General features: G+C 43.3%; 2 protein-coding genes across 4 annotated transcripts in view; one reads left to right on the top strand and one right to left on the bottom strand.

Moving 5' to 3' along the window:
• trmt1 (tRNA methyltransferase 1) overlaps positions 1–1,813 on the top strand; it is an 8,264-nt gene extending 6,451 nt beyond the window's left edge. For both annotated transcript variants that reach the window (XM_054780008.1, XM_054780009.1), the window contains exons 9-16: positions 162–231; positions 365–499; positions 578–663; positions 752–860; positions 943–1,019; positions 1,108–1,227; positions 1,306–1,420; positions 1,547–1,813. In XM_054780008.1, coding sequence (XP_054635983.1) covers positions 162–231; positions 365–499; positions 578–663; positions 752–860; positions 943–1,019; positions 1,108–1,227; positions 1,306–1,420; positions 1,547–1,621 — 787 coding nt within the window. In that variant the 3' untranslated portion in view covers positions 1,622–1,813. The remainder of the gene's footprint in view (positions 1–161; positions 232–364; positions 500–577; positions 664–751; positions 861–942; positions 1,020–1,107; positions 1,228–1,305; positions 1,421–1,546) is intronic.
• Positions 1,802–17,382, bottom strand: man2b1 (mannosidase, alpha, class 2B, member 1). 2 transcript variants are annotated; one of them, XM_054780006.1, is made up of 23 exons: positions 17,259–17,382; positions 16,615–16,717; positions 16,252–16,425; positions 15,990–16,183; positions 14,290–14,422; positions 14,071–14,216; positions 13,794–13,993; positions 13,598–13,718; positions 13,449–13,527; positions 13,267–13,376; positions 11,366–11,473; positions 11,188–11,304; positions 10,938–11,120; positions 10,759–10,856; positions 10,578–10,685; positions 10,190–10,309; positions 10,023–10,124; positions 6,365–6,452; positions 6,204–6,284; positions 5,914–6,138; positions 5,698–5,847; positions 5,493–5,595; positions 1,802–3,056 (listed from the first exon to the last, which is right to left on the bottom strand). In XM_054780006.1, exons 1-23 carry the CDS (start codon positions 17,355–17,357, stop codon positions 2,953–2,955), a joined length of 2,946 nt encoding a protein of 981 aa, XP_054635981.1. In that variant the 5' UTR covers positions 17,358–17,382; the 3' UTR covers positions 1,802–2,952. The 2 variants fall into 2 exon arrangements, with proteins under 2 accessions (XP_054635981.1, XP_054635980.1); XM_054780005.1 differs by having other exon boundaries at positions 1,823–3,056; positions 10,190–10,308; positions 10,565–10,685.
• Between the last annotated feature and the right edge of the window lie 1,387 nt (positions 17,383–18,769).

Here is an 18,769-nt window from a genome sequence, read left to right as displayed (position 1 = left end):
TGATTTTACCCACACTTTGCCACCATCACATTTTTATTATTTTTTCTTTATTTAACCCACACTGTCGTATTTATTTTTATGTTATTAAAGTGTTATTTTATGGCACATAAAACAAGGATGGCATGTGGCTGACTGACAGTGAGTGCGATTGTTGATTTCAGCATGAAATATTCTGCTGCCACTGGACCGCCTGTGGGACCAGCATGTGAGCACTGTGGACAGAGACATCAGGCGAGTCATGTGACCATCACAAGATTGCTCAATAAAGCCCAACATCTAACTTTTAATTACAACACAAATGTAACCTCGTACTTAACGTCCATTTTGTGTGTGTGTGCGCGTGTGTTTGTGTATGTATTCTTAGCTGGGGGGTCCAATCTGGGCAGAACCTATCCACAACCAGGCCTTCGTCCAGAAGGTTTTGTCGGCGGTGTCGGGGAACCCATCTCGTTTTGGCACATCCAAGCGGATCGAGGGGATGCTGAGCATGGTGACCGAGGTCGGTGTTTTATTTTGACACTTCTGCCACACGTCAGCTTCCTGCGTGTTGTAACTCGATGCCCTTCCTGCCGCACAGGAGCTGGAGGACGCACCGCTTTATTACACGGTGGACAGTCTGAGCAGCACCATACACTGCAATACGCCACCTCTGCTCCAGTTTAGGTACACACAGAGTCCAAAGACTGTAAGACACAGTGCATCTGTTGATGTCCACTGGTCTCACTAATGGAGTGTGTTACTGTGTGTGCAGGTCAGCTCTTCTGCACGCAGGTCACAGAGTTTCCCTGTCTCACGCCTGCAAAAACGCCATCAAGACGGACGCGCCCCCCGCCATCATCTGGGACATCATGCGCTGCTGGGTGACGTCCCCTTTAGTCTCAGCCTGAAACAAACGTATGATGATTTGTATTGTTTATAAATGTAATCGTCTCTTACCTGTAGGAGAAGACCAACCCGGTCAAACGGGAGAAACTTTCAGAGATGAGCCCCGCCTGCAAGATCCTCTCCAATCAGCCCAGGTGAGGTGGCGTCATTCAGATTCTTCAACCCGTGTCAGCCATGTTTTTTCACCGTGCATGTTTTTTTTTTTTTTTTTTAACTTCATAGCTTTGAAGCGTGTTTCACCGTGAGGGACGACGCCAACCCTCAGTCCCGTCAGCGCCACTTGACCCGATTCCAGGAGAACCCGCAAGCATTCTGGGGGCCCAAAGCCAGAGCAAAAGCCGGGTACCTAAAGCTGCCCATTTTAATATCCTTCCTTCATCACCCAGTCATTTCTCTAAATCAGCGTCTTTCGCCCCCTAGTGGTGGCATCTCAAATGACCTGCAGAAAAAGCGGCTCAAGAACCAGAACAAGCGGAAGAACCAGATCACAGATTCTTCGCAGCTGAAGAACTTTCCCTGCAAGAGGTTCAAACAGGTCGGTTCTCCTGCACAGCAAAGACGCCATTATTTTGAAATCGGTGTCTTCATAAACGAAGTAGAAGAAGTAGTTTTTTGTACAGTTTGTTCTTTTTGCCATTATTAACCCTTCTCTGTATTACAGGGCGCGTGCACACATGGCGATGAATGCTCCTACTCGCACGATGCCGAGTGCACAACCGAAGCCAAAATGGAATGACTTCTCACCTTTTTGTGTTTTTGTACTTGAGTTGTTTTTAGAGCGGGGATAAAGGCCACAAGCAGCCTGGGTAATGACGTCGTAGTGGGCCGACTCATGCGAAAGATTTTTTTTGCTTGTTTTTTTTTTTTGGTTTGGCTGTTGTAACGGCCCAATAAAGCCCAAACGTATCACATTGCTGTGTAAATTATTTTGAATTATTTAAACGCTTAATGAGATTGACTTGAACCTAAATTTATTGAGATGCATGTACTAATACAAATACTTGTGTTGTTTCATACATTCTTATTACTGCAAAATAACAAATTAACAGAATATTTCAAAATAACTGTCCATGGCAGTGAGTGAACCCATGCCCTCTGCCATCAAAGGTATCAGCTTGTACCATTACAACACCAGGGAGTGACAGGTGAGTGAATTCTGCCCTTTTCTTTTCTGCCGTGAGCTGTCACGCATCCTCTGCACAGCGAATGCGCCCCATTGTGCAAAATGGGATCCCTCGTGCATTGTGGGGCTTGATGCACAGTGCGTCTTCTGCGTGTAGGGAGAGGCGGCCCTGTGCGTACTTGCGCTATTAAAGATTCTATACAAAAATTTAGCCTTGACAAACATAATGATCACTTCTGACTACACTTACTCTTTGTACATATGTCGACATTTATTTTCAGTAGTAGGAAGTGCTTTGATGGCACTATCTGTGGGAGAAAGAGTGCTACAGCGGTGAACCAGCAGAGGGTGCTGTCTGACAAGTCAATTCACTCAACATTTTCCAGCAGGAAGATGCTTTGACAAGATTTGATGTTGTGTAACTGCTGTTTTGTGAGTACAATACTGTGTGCCTGTAATTATTTGTGTAATGCTCGATTTAAAATGACGACTAATTGCGACGCATATTATGGGGTGTAGAGTAGAAGAAATAGGGCTTTTTATTGGTGTGTCCATTATTTGATTTTTTGTGCCATTTGTACAGATCTACTGTATTGGATTATGCTGGATTGTGTACCCAGTGAAGTGTTCTGTGAGTTAATATCATTCTCTTCAAAAATCAAAGTAACCCACTGATATACTATGAGAGAAGGAGGAATTTGCAAAGTTGGAATTATTGATTTCATTAATCAATATAAAAGCATTTATTTGTGCAGAGAGAATCTTGGCTCATGGTTTTGTGATGGTGTGGTGTTTGTCATCTCCAAAGGCACAACGAAGGTGGTGGATTTGAGGTCCCAGAGTGGATGTGACAATACAGCTGCCCATTGCTAACACACAAGATGGAGGTCAAAGGATTTGAAAGAAACACCCATCCTGATGCAACCAGAGCGTTTCATCTGGGATTATCTGAGATCCACTCTGAGCAGGAAGGTTCGGATCTCCATTGGTGTTAAGGTGACCTCCCACGGGGAAGCGTCCTCAAGCTTTTTCTTCAGTGGCTTCTCGCCTGAGGAGGAAAAAAAACCCAAAAAACCTCACAGGTACAAATATAATAGTCATTGTGTACACGTGGCACGCCTTCACATTTTATGACTTTATTTAGCAACGTGAGACTCCAAATATTAAACGGCTTCTATCGTAGCTAATGAAGCGGAACCTGTTAAGTCCACGCCCCGCAGACTGGCTGACTTACGTTGGAAACAAACCATTGCTTGCACATTTACTTGTGACTATCCAGAGACACAACGAGAATAGTACAGTCGTCCCTTGATTATCGCGGCTAATTGTTTCCAGACGAATACATTTCCGCAAAGTAGGATTCAATGTTAATACATTGAATATTTTTGTAGTTTGAGCAAGCAAAACATGTTTGACATGTTCTTTACCATTATTAGAGCCATGTAGACATGAAATAACAACCCTATAGTCACCATTACATTCTGGGTTTACACTTGAGCAGGCTGAGGGATCCATCCGTACTGGAAACACGATCGGTTCTAGCATGTGCAGAACGCGGCTACATCCAGTCGGCCTATTTTTCAGCACTGACGTGATAGGCAAGCAGAGTTATACTGCGCATGTGTACTCTGTCCTAGGTTCCCAAAGTGGGGACGCCAATTGTGATGGGGGTACGCGAATAAAACTGAAAAACAATTAGTGTAAATACGAGTTCATTGCTCTGTGTGTATCGTAAGAACAAATAAGTTTGATAATTATTTTGTGCAATAAGAGTGTTTCATCTTGAAGATTTCATTGATATTTGGTGTTCCAATCGCCGCACAGCACAGAAAACCTGTCACTGTGAGTGGGGATTCCCCCGAAAATGAGGCTTCATCGTTGGTTACACAGTATGTATTTTTGTGCTTCGGATACTGCTTTATCATGATTGTTAAAGTTTCCACTTCAAATTGGTATTAAGTTAATATACAGACTTGCACCATAGTCCATCAGTGGACAAAAAAAGTGAAGCCATTTAAATAGAAGGATGCCAACATCAGACTGGAATAAAAATTATGTAGGATGAATACTTTTCTATTTATCAGTGCTCATGCGAAACATTTATCAAAATGTGACCATGCAAAATACACATTTTTGACCCGGAATTCCTATAAAATGAATTAACCAACTAATTGTTTTCAATATTTCAAGTTAATGAAGATACAAAGGTTTGTTTTTTAAGTGTTCAGGAGTAGGGGGTACATGGCTTCAGGTCAAATGTCTGAAGGCGTACGCGACTGTAAAAAGTTTGGGAACCATTGCTCTTTGTCATCTGTTGAACTATTTTATGGCAGTTACAGATCGTAAACGTCAGACAACACTTCAACATTTCTACTATGCATGTGTAATATACGTCACCCACAGCTCAGTAGCTCAGTCTTGGTGAATAAAGACGACAGAAACATCCGCATGCTAACGAAGTATTTTAACAAGGGTCACTTATAAAATAACCTCCCAATATATTACATATTTACATTTACATTTAAAAAAATACTAACTACCACAGCACAGGAACGCTGTTGTAAAAATTAGTGAAAGGAGAAAGTGACGCAAGTCTCGCGCTTGTGCAGAACCGCCTTTCCAGTACGGATTGCAGAGTGACAGAAACACAAGGGACAGCCACAGCTGCATAGCATGCTAGCAAGCCTCCAGTTTATTTGTTCTAAACTGATGAAAGGGTTTCAAAACAGACTGAGGAAGAAAGACAAAGTAAGAAGCCAAAAGCTTACTACTTACCACTTCCACACACACACTTCCAAACTTCCTTTCACTCTATCATGTTGGACATCCCATCGCTGACTACATGCAGTGTGACGGCAATGTGATGTAATGTCATGTCCCGTCAATGTTCCGAGTCATTACTGGCGCCTAGTGGCCAGAATACTACATACAACTTCTTACAATTTTTGACTAATAATGGGCCACAGTCAACCACGAAACAGCAATAATTTATCCATCCATCCATCCATTTTCTATACCGCTTCTTCCTCATTAGGGTCGCGGGGGCATGCTGGAGCCTATCCCAGCTATTTTTTGAAAAAAAACCAAAAAACTGAGGGAGTGATATTTGAACTGCCATGTAGCGAGGGATGACGAGCGCTATGCCGCTTTACGGAGTGCTCTCTGAGTGCTTCTCTAGTTAAGATTGAATCCTACTTCTTGGAAATTCACTTATCGTGGTCAGGTCTGGAACCAGTTAACCGCGATAAACGAGGGATTACTGTATTGAATATTGCCGTATTTGTCTTATTGTGTACAAATAGTGTATTTGTGAAATGCATCACAGCAAAAGAAGCATCGTATGTTCATTACACGACATTTTGAGGGAAGAGCTGCTGCCAATATCAGTATCCGTAAGTGAGATGCTGAACAACATCAATACATCGGTAAAAAAGCCAATATCGTGCATCTCCACATTGACTTGAGTTGTAACATAATTGCATACCTGTCTGTGGTGTCCAATCAAAACGCGTCATCTCATCTTTCCACTGATTGGCTGACAGGTTCAACTCGGACACACCCAGAACCTCCAGAGTGGAAAAGAGCTTCTGCACGGAACAAACATCACATGTCACTACATATACATGCCATCCAACCGAACATACTAGTTGCTCCTCTCCAAAAGGCATATATTAGTGGAGGAGTTTGACCTGCAGGTTGATGGTGACCGGCTGCGAGTTGACTTTGCTCTCCCAGCTCTGAAACTGATGCTCCAGCCTCAGCAGTACCAGCTGCTCGTCCCACTGACTCAGCGTCAGCAAGTGGACAGCAGGGGGCAGCGCAGCCTGAAGTCCTGAGAACTGAAGACAACTCGCTTAAGTATGAAGCACACATCCAGATGCAATCTGAAGACGCTTGTTGATCACCTCCAGTCGAGTGTTCGGGTGCAGGTCTCCTTCGGTGAACGTAAGCAGGGGCTGCAGTACCATCCCCTGCGCTACGGGGCGGTGCGTGTCTGCTGCGGTGGCCGGGCGGTCGAGGGAGATCAGGAGACGCCCTCGGACCACAAGACCGTCCGGGAAGATGTGAGAGGTCTCGTTAAGGGGCTCGGCGACTCCGCGAACGTCGTCGTACAAAAGACGGCGGTGGAGCTGGACAAGCGGGAGACCAGCGGTAAAGCAAGGATGTGTGTGTTTATGTGTGTGTCCAGCCTGACCATGATCTCCAGAGAGCCGTTCTGGATGCTTCCGCCACCTTGGGAGCGATCTGTCACCACAGTGAGTTGGTCCTCATCATCCTGATAACACAAGCGCATCAATAGGGTATAATGTGGAATGTGGCACTCAATGTGTCCATGTGAGGATGGCTGCAACGGACCTTAATGAAGGCACGAGAGTTGATGGGGTAGTAGTTCCCGGCAATGGGCTCCGACTGCCTCAGGTGCCAAGTGGGCCGGAAGTCTTTCCTGTGAAACACATCAACATTAATGTGTCCATGAATGCCACATCTTAAAGTGCTCCAAAGACCTTCATCCATTCATGGCGGAAATATCTGCAGAATTAGATGATTTAAGACCTGGCAAAATAACCCAAGTAGGACACCTGTGGCCCTGTGCTTCTCCCTGCATGAGGTTAATCCAAATTGGAAAATAACATTTTACGTCATGCCTGGGTTAGACAAAGCTTTTATTTTAAAAGTGTATTTTTTGCATAGTTTAAACCCATCGCCCAAGTATGTATATCTGTGTGTGCGCACACCTTTACATAAATCAAAGTCCATCCTGGCGGCCGTTTACATTTGGCATATTCAAAAAAAAAACCCCACATACTAAAAACAGCCTGCATCATAACATTTTGAACGGTGAAAAAAATAAAATACAAATTTGCCTTGATTTATTTAAGAATCATTTCTGAGTATTAGGGCCACATTGAAAAAAAACAAAAACACCTGAAAAAAGTCAAATTTACGAGAATTAAATCCTAACAGTAACAGAATAATGTGGTACATTTACGAGAATAAATTGGTAATATTACGTGTCAGAGAAAATAGAGCATGACTCTTCAGGAAGGAAGGAAACTTTCCTCTTGTTTCAGGCAAGCTTTTATTTTTTTTTTTACCTGGAACACAATCGGTCCCGCGCATGTGCAAGGACTATGTCACATCCTCCTTTAGCTAAGTTTTGCAACAGCTCTTCTGCGACGTCACGTGCTGTGGTAGTTATTCTTATTATAGTATTATTATTTTGTTAAATGGATAACCATACTTCATAGATGTAATGTCGGGAGGTTATTTTATAAGTACGTAAAAACTTACGCAATGCACATAGTGCAGACGTAAATGTCATATCCGGTTACGTGTAACATACATAAATAAATAGAATAAAACACATAAAATACAGTTATATTTCAATGTAAACAACCATAAGTAGAGTGCAATCATGGATTAATTTAGAAGATTCAGCTTTTTTTTTTTCCATCAAACAGATGGTTTGAAAGAGGAGTAAAGGAAGCTATTTTTGTCAAACAACAGAACCCATCATTGAATCGGAATGGTGGTTTGAGGTTTAATTTGGACCCTGTGTTCAGCAGGTTACTGAGACCAAAACCCACAGCTCGTAGTCTTGCAAATGAGGTGAAGCCAGGGCCGAGCCAGAACAATAGATGCTAACGAGCCAGTATCAGAGTCGTTCATACCCAACTCAGGGAGCGACACTTCCCTTTGATCGGAGGTGCTAATAGCAGGAGAGGATTAGACCACTACTCCGCCCAGGCTTAGTGTAAGGAACCAATAGAAGGAGGGTGTTGGCACACCAATTCCGCCCACTCTTACTGTACTTAAGGCCTAGGCTACCAGCACTTATTAGTTCGCTGACGAAGCTCTTCGGATAAGGAGCGAAACGTCCGACACCTTCTTCACAGAAGTACAGATGACGTCTCAAGAAGCCTTTCCCTCATATCTACTGTACCTATCAAATGCCTTTGTGTGTTATTTCTCAGAGAAACGTTTTTGGGAGTGAAAGGGGGGACGCTTGCTGCCGTAAAATAGATCGACGGATGGCGTAGATTAAACATGCCTAACATGTGATTGCCGAAAAATAGGCAGACGGGATGTAAACACGTTCTGCACATGCGTAGAACCCAGTTGAACCGATTGCGTTCTGGGTGCGTATTGAGCAGTGACAGAGCATTTAGCATTTAGAATAGCAGGTCTAGCCCTTCTCACTTCCGCCTTCCTTACCCTGCCCCCTCACAAGGTCACATAAGGCCCCCCTTTTCATAGCTGCTTCAGACAATGCCTGTAACAAAGTTACAAGCTTTTTCTTGGAAATGTAGAACTTTATTCTCGTAAATTTATTACGAGTTTTTCCTCGTACATTTACGACTTCATTCTCTGAAATTTACGACCCTATTCTTGATTATTTGAATATTTTGTCGTAACAGGCATTGCCTGAGACAGCTATTAAAAGGCGGAACTTATGTTATCTTTGGCCTTGGGCAAAGGTAATATTACGACTTTTTTTCTTGTAAATTTACGACCTTTTTTCTCGACTTCATTTTCTCTAAATCTCCGATTTGTTTCCCCCCCCCAATGTAGCCCTAATACTCAGTCCCAATTTCAATAAAATTGACAAAAAAAATTTACAATTATAATTGTCTGATAAAAAAATATACATCAGCCAGAAATTATGAAATTTTATTTTAGATTAGAAAAAAAAAAAATCCATCATCTAGTCTTACTAAACACAAATGTGAACAATATCAAAGTGGCCTACTTTCATTTTTATGTATGCAGCTAGGCCTCATGATAATCAATAAATTGATTAACCGCACAAAGAATAAAAACGTGTTTGACATGCGTGTTTGTTGGCGCTAGCGAGTGTACACACAGAGTGCTGCAAGTGAGCGTCGTGAGGAATAACAAGCAAAAAAACGCAAAAGGGTGATTCTCCGGAACGGGCCACCAGCAAATTAGAGTATTCACAGGAGTACCAGCGACGGTGCAGTGACTTTCCAGGGTCACGACGCACACAGCCATGTGAAAATATACTACAAACTTATTGAATAAACAGAGGAAACATTGTGGAATACTTTCTTCCTGCCTGTTGTGTATAAAACACAAGCTGATGTCTCAGCCGGTTTGTACATCGTCATTTTGTGACATAGACAATGAAATAAATTATACAAAACGGTGGAACTTACGTTTCAGATGCTGTGATTACCGAAGTATAACACCTCATTGTGCTACAAACGCATTTTGGAGCATCTAAAACACACGTACTTTGACCAAACTCCGACAAAACGTTACACCTCATTAAACGTAAACAGGAATGAACAGTATATGCAAATGAGCTGACGTCTGCTTTGACACACAATGTGAACTTATTTCATACGTTTTTCACCGTTTTTTTTTTTTTTAATATTCAGACAATAACAAAAGTGACACCGATTCAAAATCAGAAATATTGAGATTGATTCTGATTTTTATTTATTTATTTATTTTCATTGGGGTGTTTTGTCTTTTTTGTTTAATTTTATTTAAAAGCCCTTGACATTCCAATTACAATGTTAAATACCCTTGAGAAATTAAAGTTTATTGCTTTTGATACGGTGTACTCATTATTATGCCATATATTATCATTACATTCATGACAAAATGGTGTCAAAATAGTGTTGACAATAATATCGCTTATCAGCAATCATTTGTAGGACATTATTGTCCAGCAAAGGACAATACTGCTGTGGAAAAGGTTTGGACAGCCCTGAATTATACCATGATACCCGTCGACACACTTCAGCACATCCTCAGGTTATTCACGGAGTGGCCGGCAGGGGCAAACACGCAGCAACGTCCCTGCGCCGTAAAAAATCGGTTGCTCTACAATGCTGTAAATTAGTACATTTGAAGTCTTTAAATACGGATGTCCCTCCTCTTTTTTTTGCATCATGTGGCCTCTTCGTAAAAAAGAAGAGGCAGTGAAAAGTCGTACATTTTGTATTATAAGTATTATGTCAAGTTTGTGTGTGCGTCAACTCACTTCCTCTGCAGAACCTCTCTTCCATTGGAGTCTGTGTAGAAGATCCCTGAAGACTTGATGTCCGTGTCTAATCGAGTGATCACCTCCTTGCCCAGGTCGTCGCTGAGAGAAAGATGTTTACGTCGCTTGGATGTCTCACACGGACCAAATATCGGGGTGCCACTCACTCAATGGGAATGGGGCCCACAGTCCACTCCAGCTCCAGAACCCGACTGTCGGCATGGAGACGAACCACCTGCGACACCCAGGGAGCGAACCATTGCCTCACTTCCTGCATCACTGACGTCTGAGGAAGGTAAGAACGCTCATGTTACTTCTAAAATGATCAAATCAAATACCATAATGCTCCAATTCACCACAGAGTCTTATAGTCTGCCATGATGTCATTTGAAAAACAATGAACTCCACAAGATGGCAGTAGCTCCATTTGAAGTATCATGAGCATCATGAGTGGACAGCAGCAGCTTTAGCTCTGCATGCGCTTTAAAATGTTGATACTCAGCTGTTGGTGATCCAACCCAAAATGTCATGTCGCTCCGTACCCGAATACTTTCCGTCTTGACGGTCTTGCTGATGACAAACGGCGTGGAGGAGTTGGGTCTAAAGATGTAAGCTCCTGACGGCTGGTTGCTCGCTGTGTTGTTGCCATCGCTGGCGTTGTACCTTGGACACACAAGTGCTCAAAAGTCAACCACCAGTTGACGTTGACATCAGGGCGCCTGTGGGACACACAAACCAGTAGAAGTTCTGCGCCAGCCTGATGTTCTGTTTGGTCTCCAAGTTGGCCAGGCCACTCAGCAGGCCGGTGTCTGGGTCGAATGTCACTTGTAGATACTGCAGCATTGAAAAGCACATTACGTGTTGACTCCTGGTGTTTTGGATGGACTTCCCAACATGCACCAAGTGTATGAAGACCTTGTTCCAGATGGATTTGGGTCCGCGGTACCACTTAAAGACTGGTGGAGAACCGTCTTGAAGCAAGGACACAAAGTAAGTGCTGAAGCCCAGTGGAGGGGCTTGCACCTGGAAGAGGAGCTCGTTCACAGCAAAGCCGCGGCTCCTCCTCACATTCCGCGTGGCTTGAGACACCGGAACCACCTGAGGCAAGACATGGAACATGTACAAACATTGCAGATCATCTAAAAACTCACACACACACTCTCACCTCACAGTCCACAGTCTTTCCCTGAGCATCAGACACCACGTACGCAGTCCCGTTAACAGGAAGCCTGACGGGCCAGGTGATGGGACGAGCCAGGGGGTTGAACACGTTGATGGAGAACTTGAGGAGAAACTTGTCATTCAAAAGTCTTCATTCATTGAGGAACTCATGATTTAACCACCTTCTTGCTGGACTCTGTGAGAGAACACACGCTGATGTTGAGGTCGTTGCAGTAGACCCGCTCGGCCGTTGAGCCGCTGAGGACAGCCAGACTGTTGCTGACCAGAACCTGGAGAACGGAAGAGCCGTCAGGAGATAAAGTGGGGACGTGGTGCTATACATGATGCATTTTAGCTGAGATTAAATCAAAGTCCACTTCCAGATCCGTCATGTCCAGCAGTTCTGCAAGGCTACGCAAGGACCAAAACAAAACATGGTCGAATCCCTACTCTTATTGTCAAAGACTGGGTCAGGACATGCTAACAGCCAACATTCAGCACGCCATTCAAAGCGTCCCACCTGACTATTTACTTCCGCTTTCCCCGCCTCCTCCTCTTCCTCTATGGCATATGGGTGAAACTCAGGCCCATCTGGCCCCGGGCCTGAGTTGGAAAACAGCATTGAGTTGGCCTGCCTCACGAACCTTATCAAACAAGGAACCTACACAGATCTGCGTAATTAAGAGATTTCTCCGGTATAAACTACTACTTTCCTCAGACCAAAAGTCTAAATAATTTAACTGTACAAGACTAAAATCGGCAGCACTTGAACTATTACACCTTGTCTGTACAAAATAGCAACTTAAAGAGGCATAAGACAGTCAAAAGTGATCATTTTAACTACAGCAAAGCATGCTGGGAAATGCATAATGTGCCCATTCCCTAGCTGCAAACTCTTCCGGGTTCCACATCTCACGGATCGTGATGTTTTTGTGTTGATATAAAATACTGTAGCTTTTGCCCGGACATTGAGAGAATGACGAAGAGGTGGTCGATCAGCAATCACTTGACTGAAACGAACAACCACGACAAAACAACGGAATGAAAGGCAAAGGCAGATTTCTTTCTTTCACAATAATTGTGAAAAGGACCTTGTGATCCACTTAAAGAAATGGCTTATTGACAATCAGAACTGCCAACACAACTACAGACTGACTGGTACTGCTGTTGTTGGTATCCTGTCATGTACTGTATGTGTGTATGGGATTAGGACGAGGGACTACAGATGAAAAATAGCCTTTTGGCTAATTCTGGCGTATTGACAGAAATGTCTATTAATATGCACTGTCCTTGTACGTAAATACAGTAAATAGACAGACGGATGAGACAGCATTCTCACACAAGGCCTTATCATCACAGAGTCTCCACTTTTCATGTTGATAATATTCACAGTCAACCTTGAAAACAAAGTGAAAAATCATTTAAGGGCCTGGACATTGTTTTCACCTCCCTTTCACTTAGTAGACTTTTTCCAGTCTTCAGGGTCGCTATGATTATTTTGTGCAAGGTTGCTGCTGTCCTCAGGTTTTGCGATCGCATGAATCAAATAACACGTTCCATTCTAATCTATCATGCTCTCCAGTCTCATTTGGAGTTTTTCCCTGATTATTTTGTGCAAAGTTGCTGCTGTCAATAATGACTTGTAAGAGGAGGGGTTACATTAATTAAATGACACGCTCTATTCTAATGTATTACTGGAATTTATCTGACTTTGTGGACTATTTCCAGTCTTATTTGGAGTGGTTCTAAATTATTTTGTGCAAGGTTCCCGCTGTGATAAATTGCCTTCAAGAGGAGTGAGGAGCAATCGCATTAATTAAATGACGTTATAATCTGCTGTTTTACTACATTTCTGTGACTGTGGATTATCAAGAGTCTTTTTGAGATTTGTGGTGATTATTTTGTGCAAGGTTGCCGCTGTCATTAATTACTTGCAAGAGGAGCGATCCTGTGGTTTTGATGTTTCAAATCATTTTGAATCTTTGTATTTTATTTCTATTGTTGGTTAACTGGGATAGGCTCCAGCGTAAAAAGCAGCAGGTGAACACACTTAAGGAACCCTCAACTTTGCGGTGTGACATACTTGACAATGTTGCCACCCGTTGGCGAGCCTCCTGGCGTAGTCGTTTGCGACGTGTTGCTTCTCGGTGCCCGAGACGGCATCATGGTGCTGGGCCACCGCCATGGCGCTCTCTGGTACACAGAACGAGCAGTCAAAGACCAACTAATAACTGTTCAATGGACCGGTCCAAGAAAAGAACTTACTTAAGGTGCGACTGTCCCCCTTGCCAAAGTGTCCCCTCCTGGAGGCTGGTCCACCCAGAACCTCCAGCTGGTTACAAGTCTTCAAAAACAAGACTGTGGTTTTTGACTCAAGCAGGAGACGTCCTCCCAACCATCTTAACTGAACCCACCTGCAGATTGCTGTTGCTGAGCCTCTCATAGCGTTTCAACGCAGGCCTGCTGCTGAAGTAGCCGGTCCAGAAGTCGTGAGCGTCATCAGCATAGGGGAAGAAGTCGTCCGTCTTCAGAACCCTGAGAGGAGGACCCAGAAATAGAACGTTCAGGACGGTTCTGAGTCACAGTCGCGGGCTCGTGTTTGGATCCTACCAGGAGAGGTTGGCTCTGTGCAGCTCTTGAAGGTAACACGAAGGCGTGGAGTAAAGCAGGTTGACTCGACTTCCGTTGGACTGTCGAGCGTTGACGTAGTGGATCAGCTTGTCCAGGTTCTTGTACCACAGGTTGGCGTTCTCGTACTGGAAGTCTGAGCCCATGGTCATGATGATGTGATCCGTCTTGTACACCAGCGCCTGAGCCAGGAAGAAGACGAACATCAGTCCCATCCTGTTAGAAACGCTTTCCTGTCCAATCAGTTTGTGACTCTCACTTGGCTGTTTGCAATATTGAGGAAGCGTTCAACCACGTCTTCAACGTTGTAGTCCTCCAGCTTCGGGTCATCTCTGATTGGTGGGTCGTCACATGACTGATCCCAGCAGAAGCCGTCAGGGGGGTTATACCCATTAGGAAGGATGCCTGTCAGGGACAAATTAGTAGAGACCAACGACATCTACTGGCGCTGGATCTGCAGTTTGGACGGTTTAGTTACCAGTGAAGAGGTCAGCCAGCGGTGGGGCGAGGCTGTCAGAAGCCCTCCACAGAAGCTCCTGCTCCTTTGCCAGCATCCGCTGACGCCGGTCCTGGTAGTCCACGCGACCAAAGAAAAAGCCATCGTAGCCCATCTGCAGCAGGACACATACAGGAGGTGATTTTAAGGTGTTGTTTAATACAGTGGAATCCATTCAAGGTCCCGTTTGTGTCGATAACCCATCTATGAGTCTCCAACTCATCTAATGAATTAAGCATAACTTTATTACTACAAGTGCACGCTTAAGTCGGCATCAACAATTTTTTTTAGCCACCAGAAAAAACAACAGCTTATATCAGGGGTGTCCAAACTGCAGCCTGGGGGACATTTGTGGCACGTGGCTGTTATTTTTTTGTTAAGAGGTGGCAGAGCAGGCCGTTCAGAAACCGGAAGGCTGGCAGTTTGAGCTTCGCTCCCTCCACCCAGTTGCTGTCGTTGTGGGCAAGGGCACTTCACCCACCTTCCCTCCAGTCGCTGCCCATACAGGTGTATGAATGGGAATGAATGTTTGGTGGTTTTCGGAGAGCCCGTAGGCGCAAATTGGCTGCCATGTTTCTGTCAGACTACCCCAGGGCGGCTGTGGCTACAGATGTGGATTACCACCACCAGTGTGTGACTGAGGAGTGAATGAATAATCGCTTCACTTCATTGTGAAGCGCTTTGGGTGCCTTGAAAAGCGCTACAAAATCTAATCCATTATTATTATTATTATTTTATCGGCCCACGGCAAATATTTTAAGAAATGAAATGGGTTCATTTAAGATGGTTGGGAGGTCAACTCCTTGATTTTAAAATCGGCAGTCATTTTACAAGAATAAAGCCAAAATATTAAGACAAAGATGTTGTATCCTAAGAAGATTCCATCCATCTAACGAGAATCAAAGTCGTAATTTTATTAGAATAAGGTAACATTATCAGGAAAAATAATGTCATTTTAGTAGCATTTTAGTAGTTGAAATATTAAAGAAAAAAAACACTTAAAAAAAAGTCATAATATTATGAGAAACAAAATAAAATTAAGCTGTAATTTGGGGAAAATTAAATTGGGGGAAAAGTTATATTATTGATGGAATAAAGTCATTAAAAAAACAGCAAAAATGGAAAAAAAACAGATGGAATTTTACAAGAATAAAGTCAAAATAGTAAAAGGAACAAAGGCGTATTCTAACGAGAAAATTAGTTGCCATTTGACAAGAATAAACGTGTAACATTATGAAGAAAAATATCATTTTATAAGCATAGAGCTGAAATATAAAACCAAATCTATGTTTTAAAAAAAAAGTTGTAATATTAGGAGAAATAAACCAAAATAAAGAGGTTGTAAAAAAATTATAATATGGAAATGTATGAAGATTATTGAAGAAAAAAGTTTAAATATTTGGGGGAAAAAAAACGCAAAAATGGGGGGGGAAGCAAAGCTGCTACTAATAAATAGGCTTTCTCACGTTTATCACAAAGTTGAGATGTAGTTTTTTTTTTTTTTTTAAATATATGTAACTTCTTAGCATATCTACATGTGTTGCTTTGCTAAATATTCAGTAGGCTTTGTGGCCCCCGGTGGGAAAAGGTTTGGACACCCCTGGTTTATATGAAAGTGAATCCGACGTCCAACGTGGGGTGTCGACATAAGCGAGTTCCACCATGATCATGTCTTTCGGTACCTGTGCAAACATGGAGGCGTGCTCACGGGCGTGTCCAAACGGGTCAATGTGCCAGGCGACCCGGGGACGTCCACAAGGTCCAAACGTCTCGTTGAGGAACCTGAGGCCCATGGTCATCTGGTCGATAACTGCGCTGTAGTGGGTGGTGGCCTCGTCGCTCATACACCAGCCGCCATTGACAAACTCCAGACGGCCTGGACCGGATACCCTTTTACCAAGTCAGCCCGTTTTAGGACAGTAATCTCTCTGTTGGTGGGCGTACCTTCATTGACAAGCTGTTTGACCGTCTCCTGCATGCTGGAGCTCTGTTGGCTCCACCAGCGGTAGAAGAAGGCCGTCTCCACGTAAATGAACCTGCGGTCGGGATTCTTCAGCAGCTGATCCACCACAGAGTCCAGAATGTACTGCACCCCCGCATGTTGGATGTCATTACGGTCTACACACACACACACACACACCTTAAAAACTTTGCTGATGTGACACTTTCCCTACCAAGATACAATACAACCACTTGAAAGCTGGTTTCAAAACAAACATTAAGACGGTAAACTATTAACTTATACAGATACTTATACTGTTGTATCTTTTTTACTACAGTGCAAGCATGTCCAGACATGTGACTGACCTCCATAAAAGTATTGGTCCACCGTCTTGAGCCAGCCGACGTCATCGTGCGTGTGTGGGACCAAGTGGACGTTCAACATGCCGGGCTTGGTCGCGTGACACGACTGCACACGCAAACATGTATTTACAAAACACACAGGACACATTCACGGAATGATACCACAAACAAGTCTCGAAAGAATCAGAGTGATTGCTGAGCTTGTTTCCACCGATGGGAAGGTGGGCGTCCTGTTTTCATTGCCTGTTTACTTATGCTTTCAATGCAGGCACCTTTCCTCTCATCCTGCACCAAAAGCGCATACGAGTAACAAATACGATGACACTGATGAAATCATTGCTAATATTTCTGATAATTAGTATGCATTTTCCTTTTTCACCACACGTACATTTTAATATATAACCCCGCTTCACTTCTTTTTACACTTGGGTGACAGTTAAGAATGTCAAAATGTGACTTAAAACGTTGCCTGGACAGATGACAAAGGGTTCATGACGGCCACAGTTTGACCCAGGTAAAAGCATGGGTGTTTAATTAATGGATCGTCACTTGTTTCACACGAACTACAATAAATGTCAGCATTAAATTGACGTTTCCGGTTTAAAAGAAAATTACAAAAAATGCGCACAATTTCACAGTTTACTGACCTGGTAACCACACACGGACTCTTCCTGGCGGCCGACAGGCAAACTTAAACTTTCACTGAGGAAAATGAGCAGAATCAGCCCCACAGCGCCGGCTGCCATGTTGGAAATGACAGCAGGAGTCACATGAGTAATGTTTTTATGTGCAGAGTCGTCATGTGACCTCTTCACCACTAAAGAGTGTTTCCTCAGTTTTGCCTCACAGGCATCAGCAAACCTGTTTTCATGATCCTTCAAACGTCAATTAGCATTAAAAGCGAATTAATTCACGTTTTATATACAGGTAGCTGTCAAATTTATAAAACATACTTACATTAAATGTGTTAGCTACACTATCAGGCCCTGGCCTAGTAGTTGCTTTTTTTATTTGCCAGAGGCACTTTCTAAAATGACCAAATACACAAGAAAACTCAAAAAATAAAAATAAAAGAAGAAAAGAAAAATGGCAGAGAAAAATGTAAACGTTGATACAAATATGCTTTGTCACTAATAACACAGCTGAGATGAAAGCTGTAACGGGAACGTACACTTGCAGAGTATACTTCATTAAACTGTTATGTTGCTACCCTCTTGATGAAAATTGTAAGACCAGCTGAAAAATTGCAAGAATTTACATTTTGCACTGCTGGACCTGAAGGAGGTTCTAAGTAGAGCTTCAGAACGCAAAAAAAGAAATGGAAGTGAGAAAAAAAATGTCTGAGTCAACAATTTATTGCAAACAAGCATTAAAGTGAAATAGGCTGTTCATCAGCTGATCAAAAGTTTAAGACCACAGACTTTAAAAGGCAAAATCTTGGCAAAAATGTGGATTGAATAGTGTGAGGTATTCACACTGTCATGATATCTTGATGGCAAAGGGCAAAAAATCTTTCTCTCTTTGAACGCGGTGGGATTGTCGAGCTCCCTCAGGAAGGCCTCTTGCAGCGCGCCTTTGCTGCTGAGTTTGGACGCAGTAAAACAGTCATTTGAAACTTCTTCAAACATCCTGAGGGTTATGGAACAAAAAAAGTCAAGTGGCCCAAATCGTTGGCCCAGTCCAGTCCAATAACCATCAGACAGTATCTGCGAGAGAAGGCTTTTAAGAAGGAAAAATGTCTTCAAAGGCCTCGTCTTCTTCAACACCACAAAACTGGCTTTTTGGAGTTTGTATGAGAGCACCAAACATCAGATATTGAGAAGCGGAAGAAAGTTTTATTCTTCGTTGACGGCCCTGGTGGATCCCAACGTTACTGGCATGACAAGGAGGGGGCGCAATCATGATCCTTCTATGGAACAAAGGAGCTTCAGGCCGTGCAGGGGCGTCAAACGGCAGCTGACTATGTGGAGAAGGACCTTGTCTGTGTGGTAATTACTGGCTTTTTCAACAGGACAATGCTGCACTTCACAAAGGACTTCTACCAGAGGAACAAGCTCAGTCTTTTGGACCATCCTGCGTGTTCCCCTGATCTAAATCCAATTGAGAACATTTGGAGATGGATGGCAAGGGAAGTTTACAAAAATGGACATCAGTTCCA

Source organism: Dunckerocampus dactyliophorus, chromosome 6 (genome assembly GCF_027744805.1).
Source record: "Dunckerocampus dactyliophorus isolate RoL2022-P2 chromosome 6, RoL_Ddac_1.1, whole genome shotgun sequence".
NCBI lineage: Eukaryota > Metazoa > Chordata > Actinopteri > Syngnathiformes > Syngnathidae > Dunckerocampus > Dunckerocampus dactyliophorus.
The sequence above is the reverse complement of the archived record's forward strand: the minus strand, read 5'-3'. Positions and strand labels throughout refer to the sequence as shown.

Coding starts and splice junctions, on each gene's coding strand:
- man2b1 (XM_054780005.1), bottom strand. CDS start 17,357: ATGGCAGCCGGCGCTGTGGGGCTGATTCTGCTCATTTTCCTCAGTGAA. Junction 13,528..13,597: donor TCAGCAACAGCAATCTGCAG/GTGGGTTCAGTT, acceptor TTGTTTTTGAAG/ACTTGTAACCAGCTGGAGGT. Junction 11,305..11,365: donor TCACAGAGTCCAGCAAGAAG/GTGGTTAAATCA, acceptor TTTCTCCTCAAG/TTCTCCATCAACGTGTTCAA.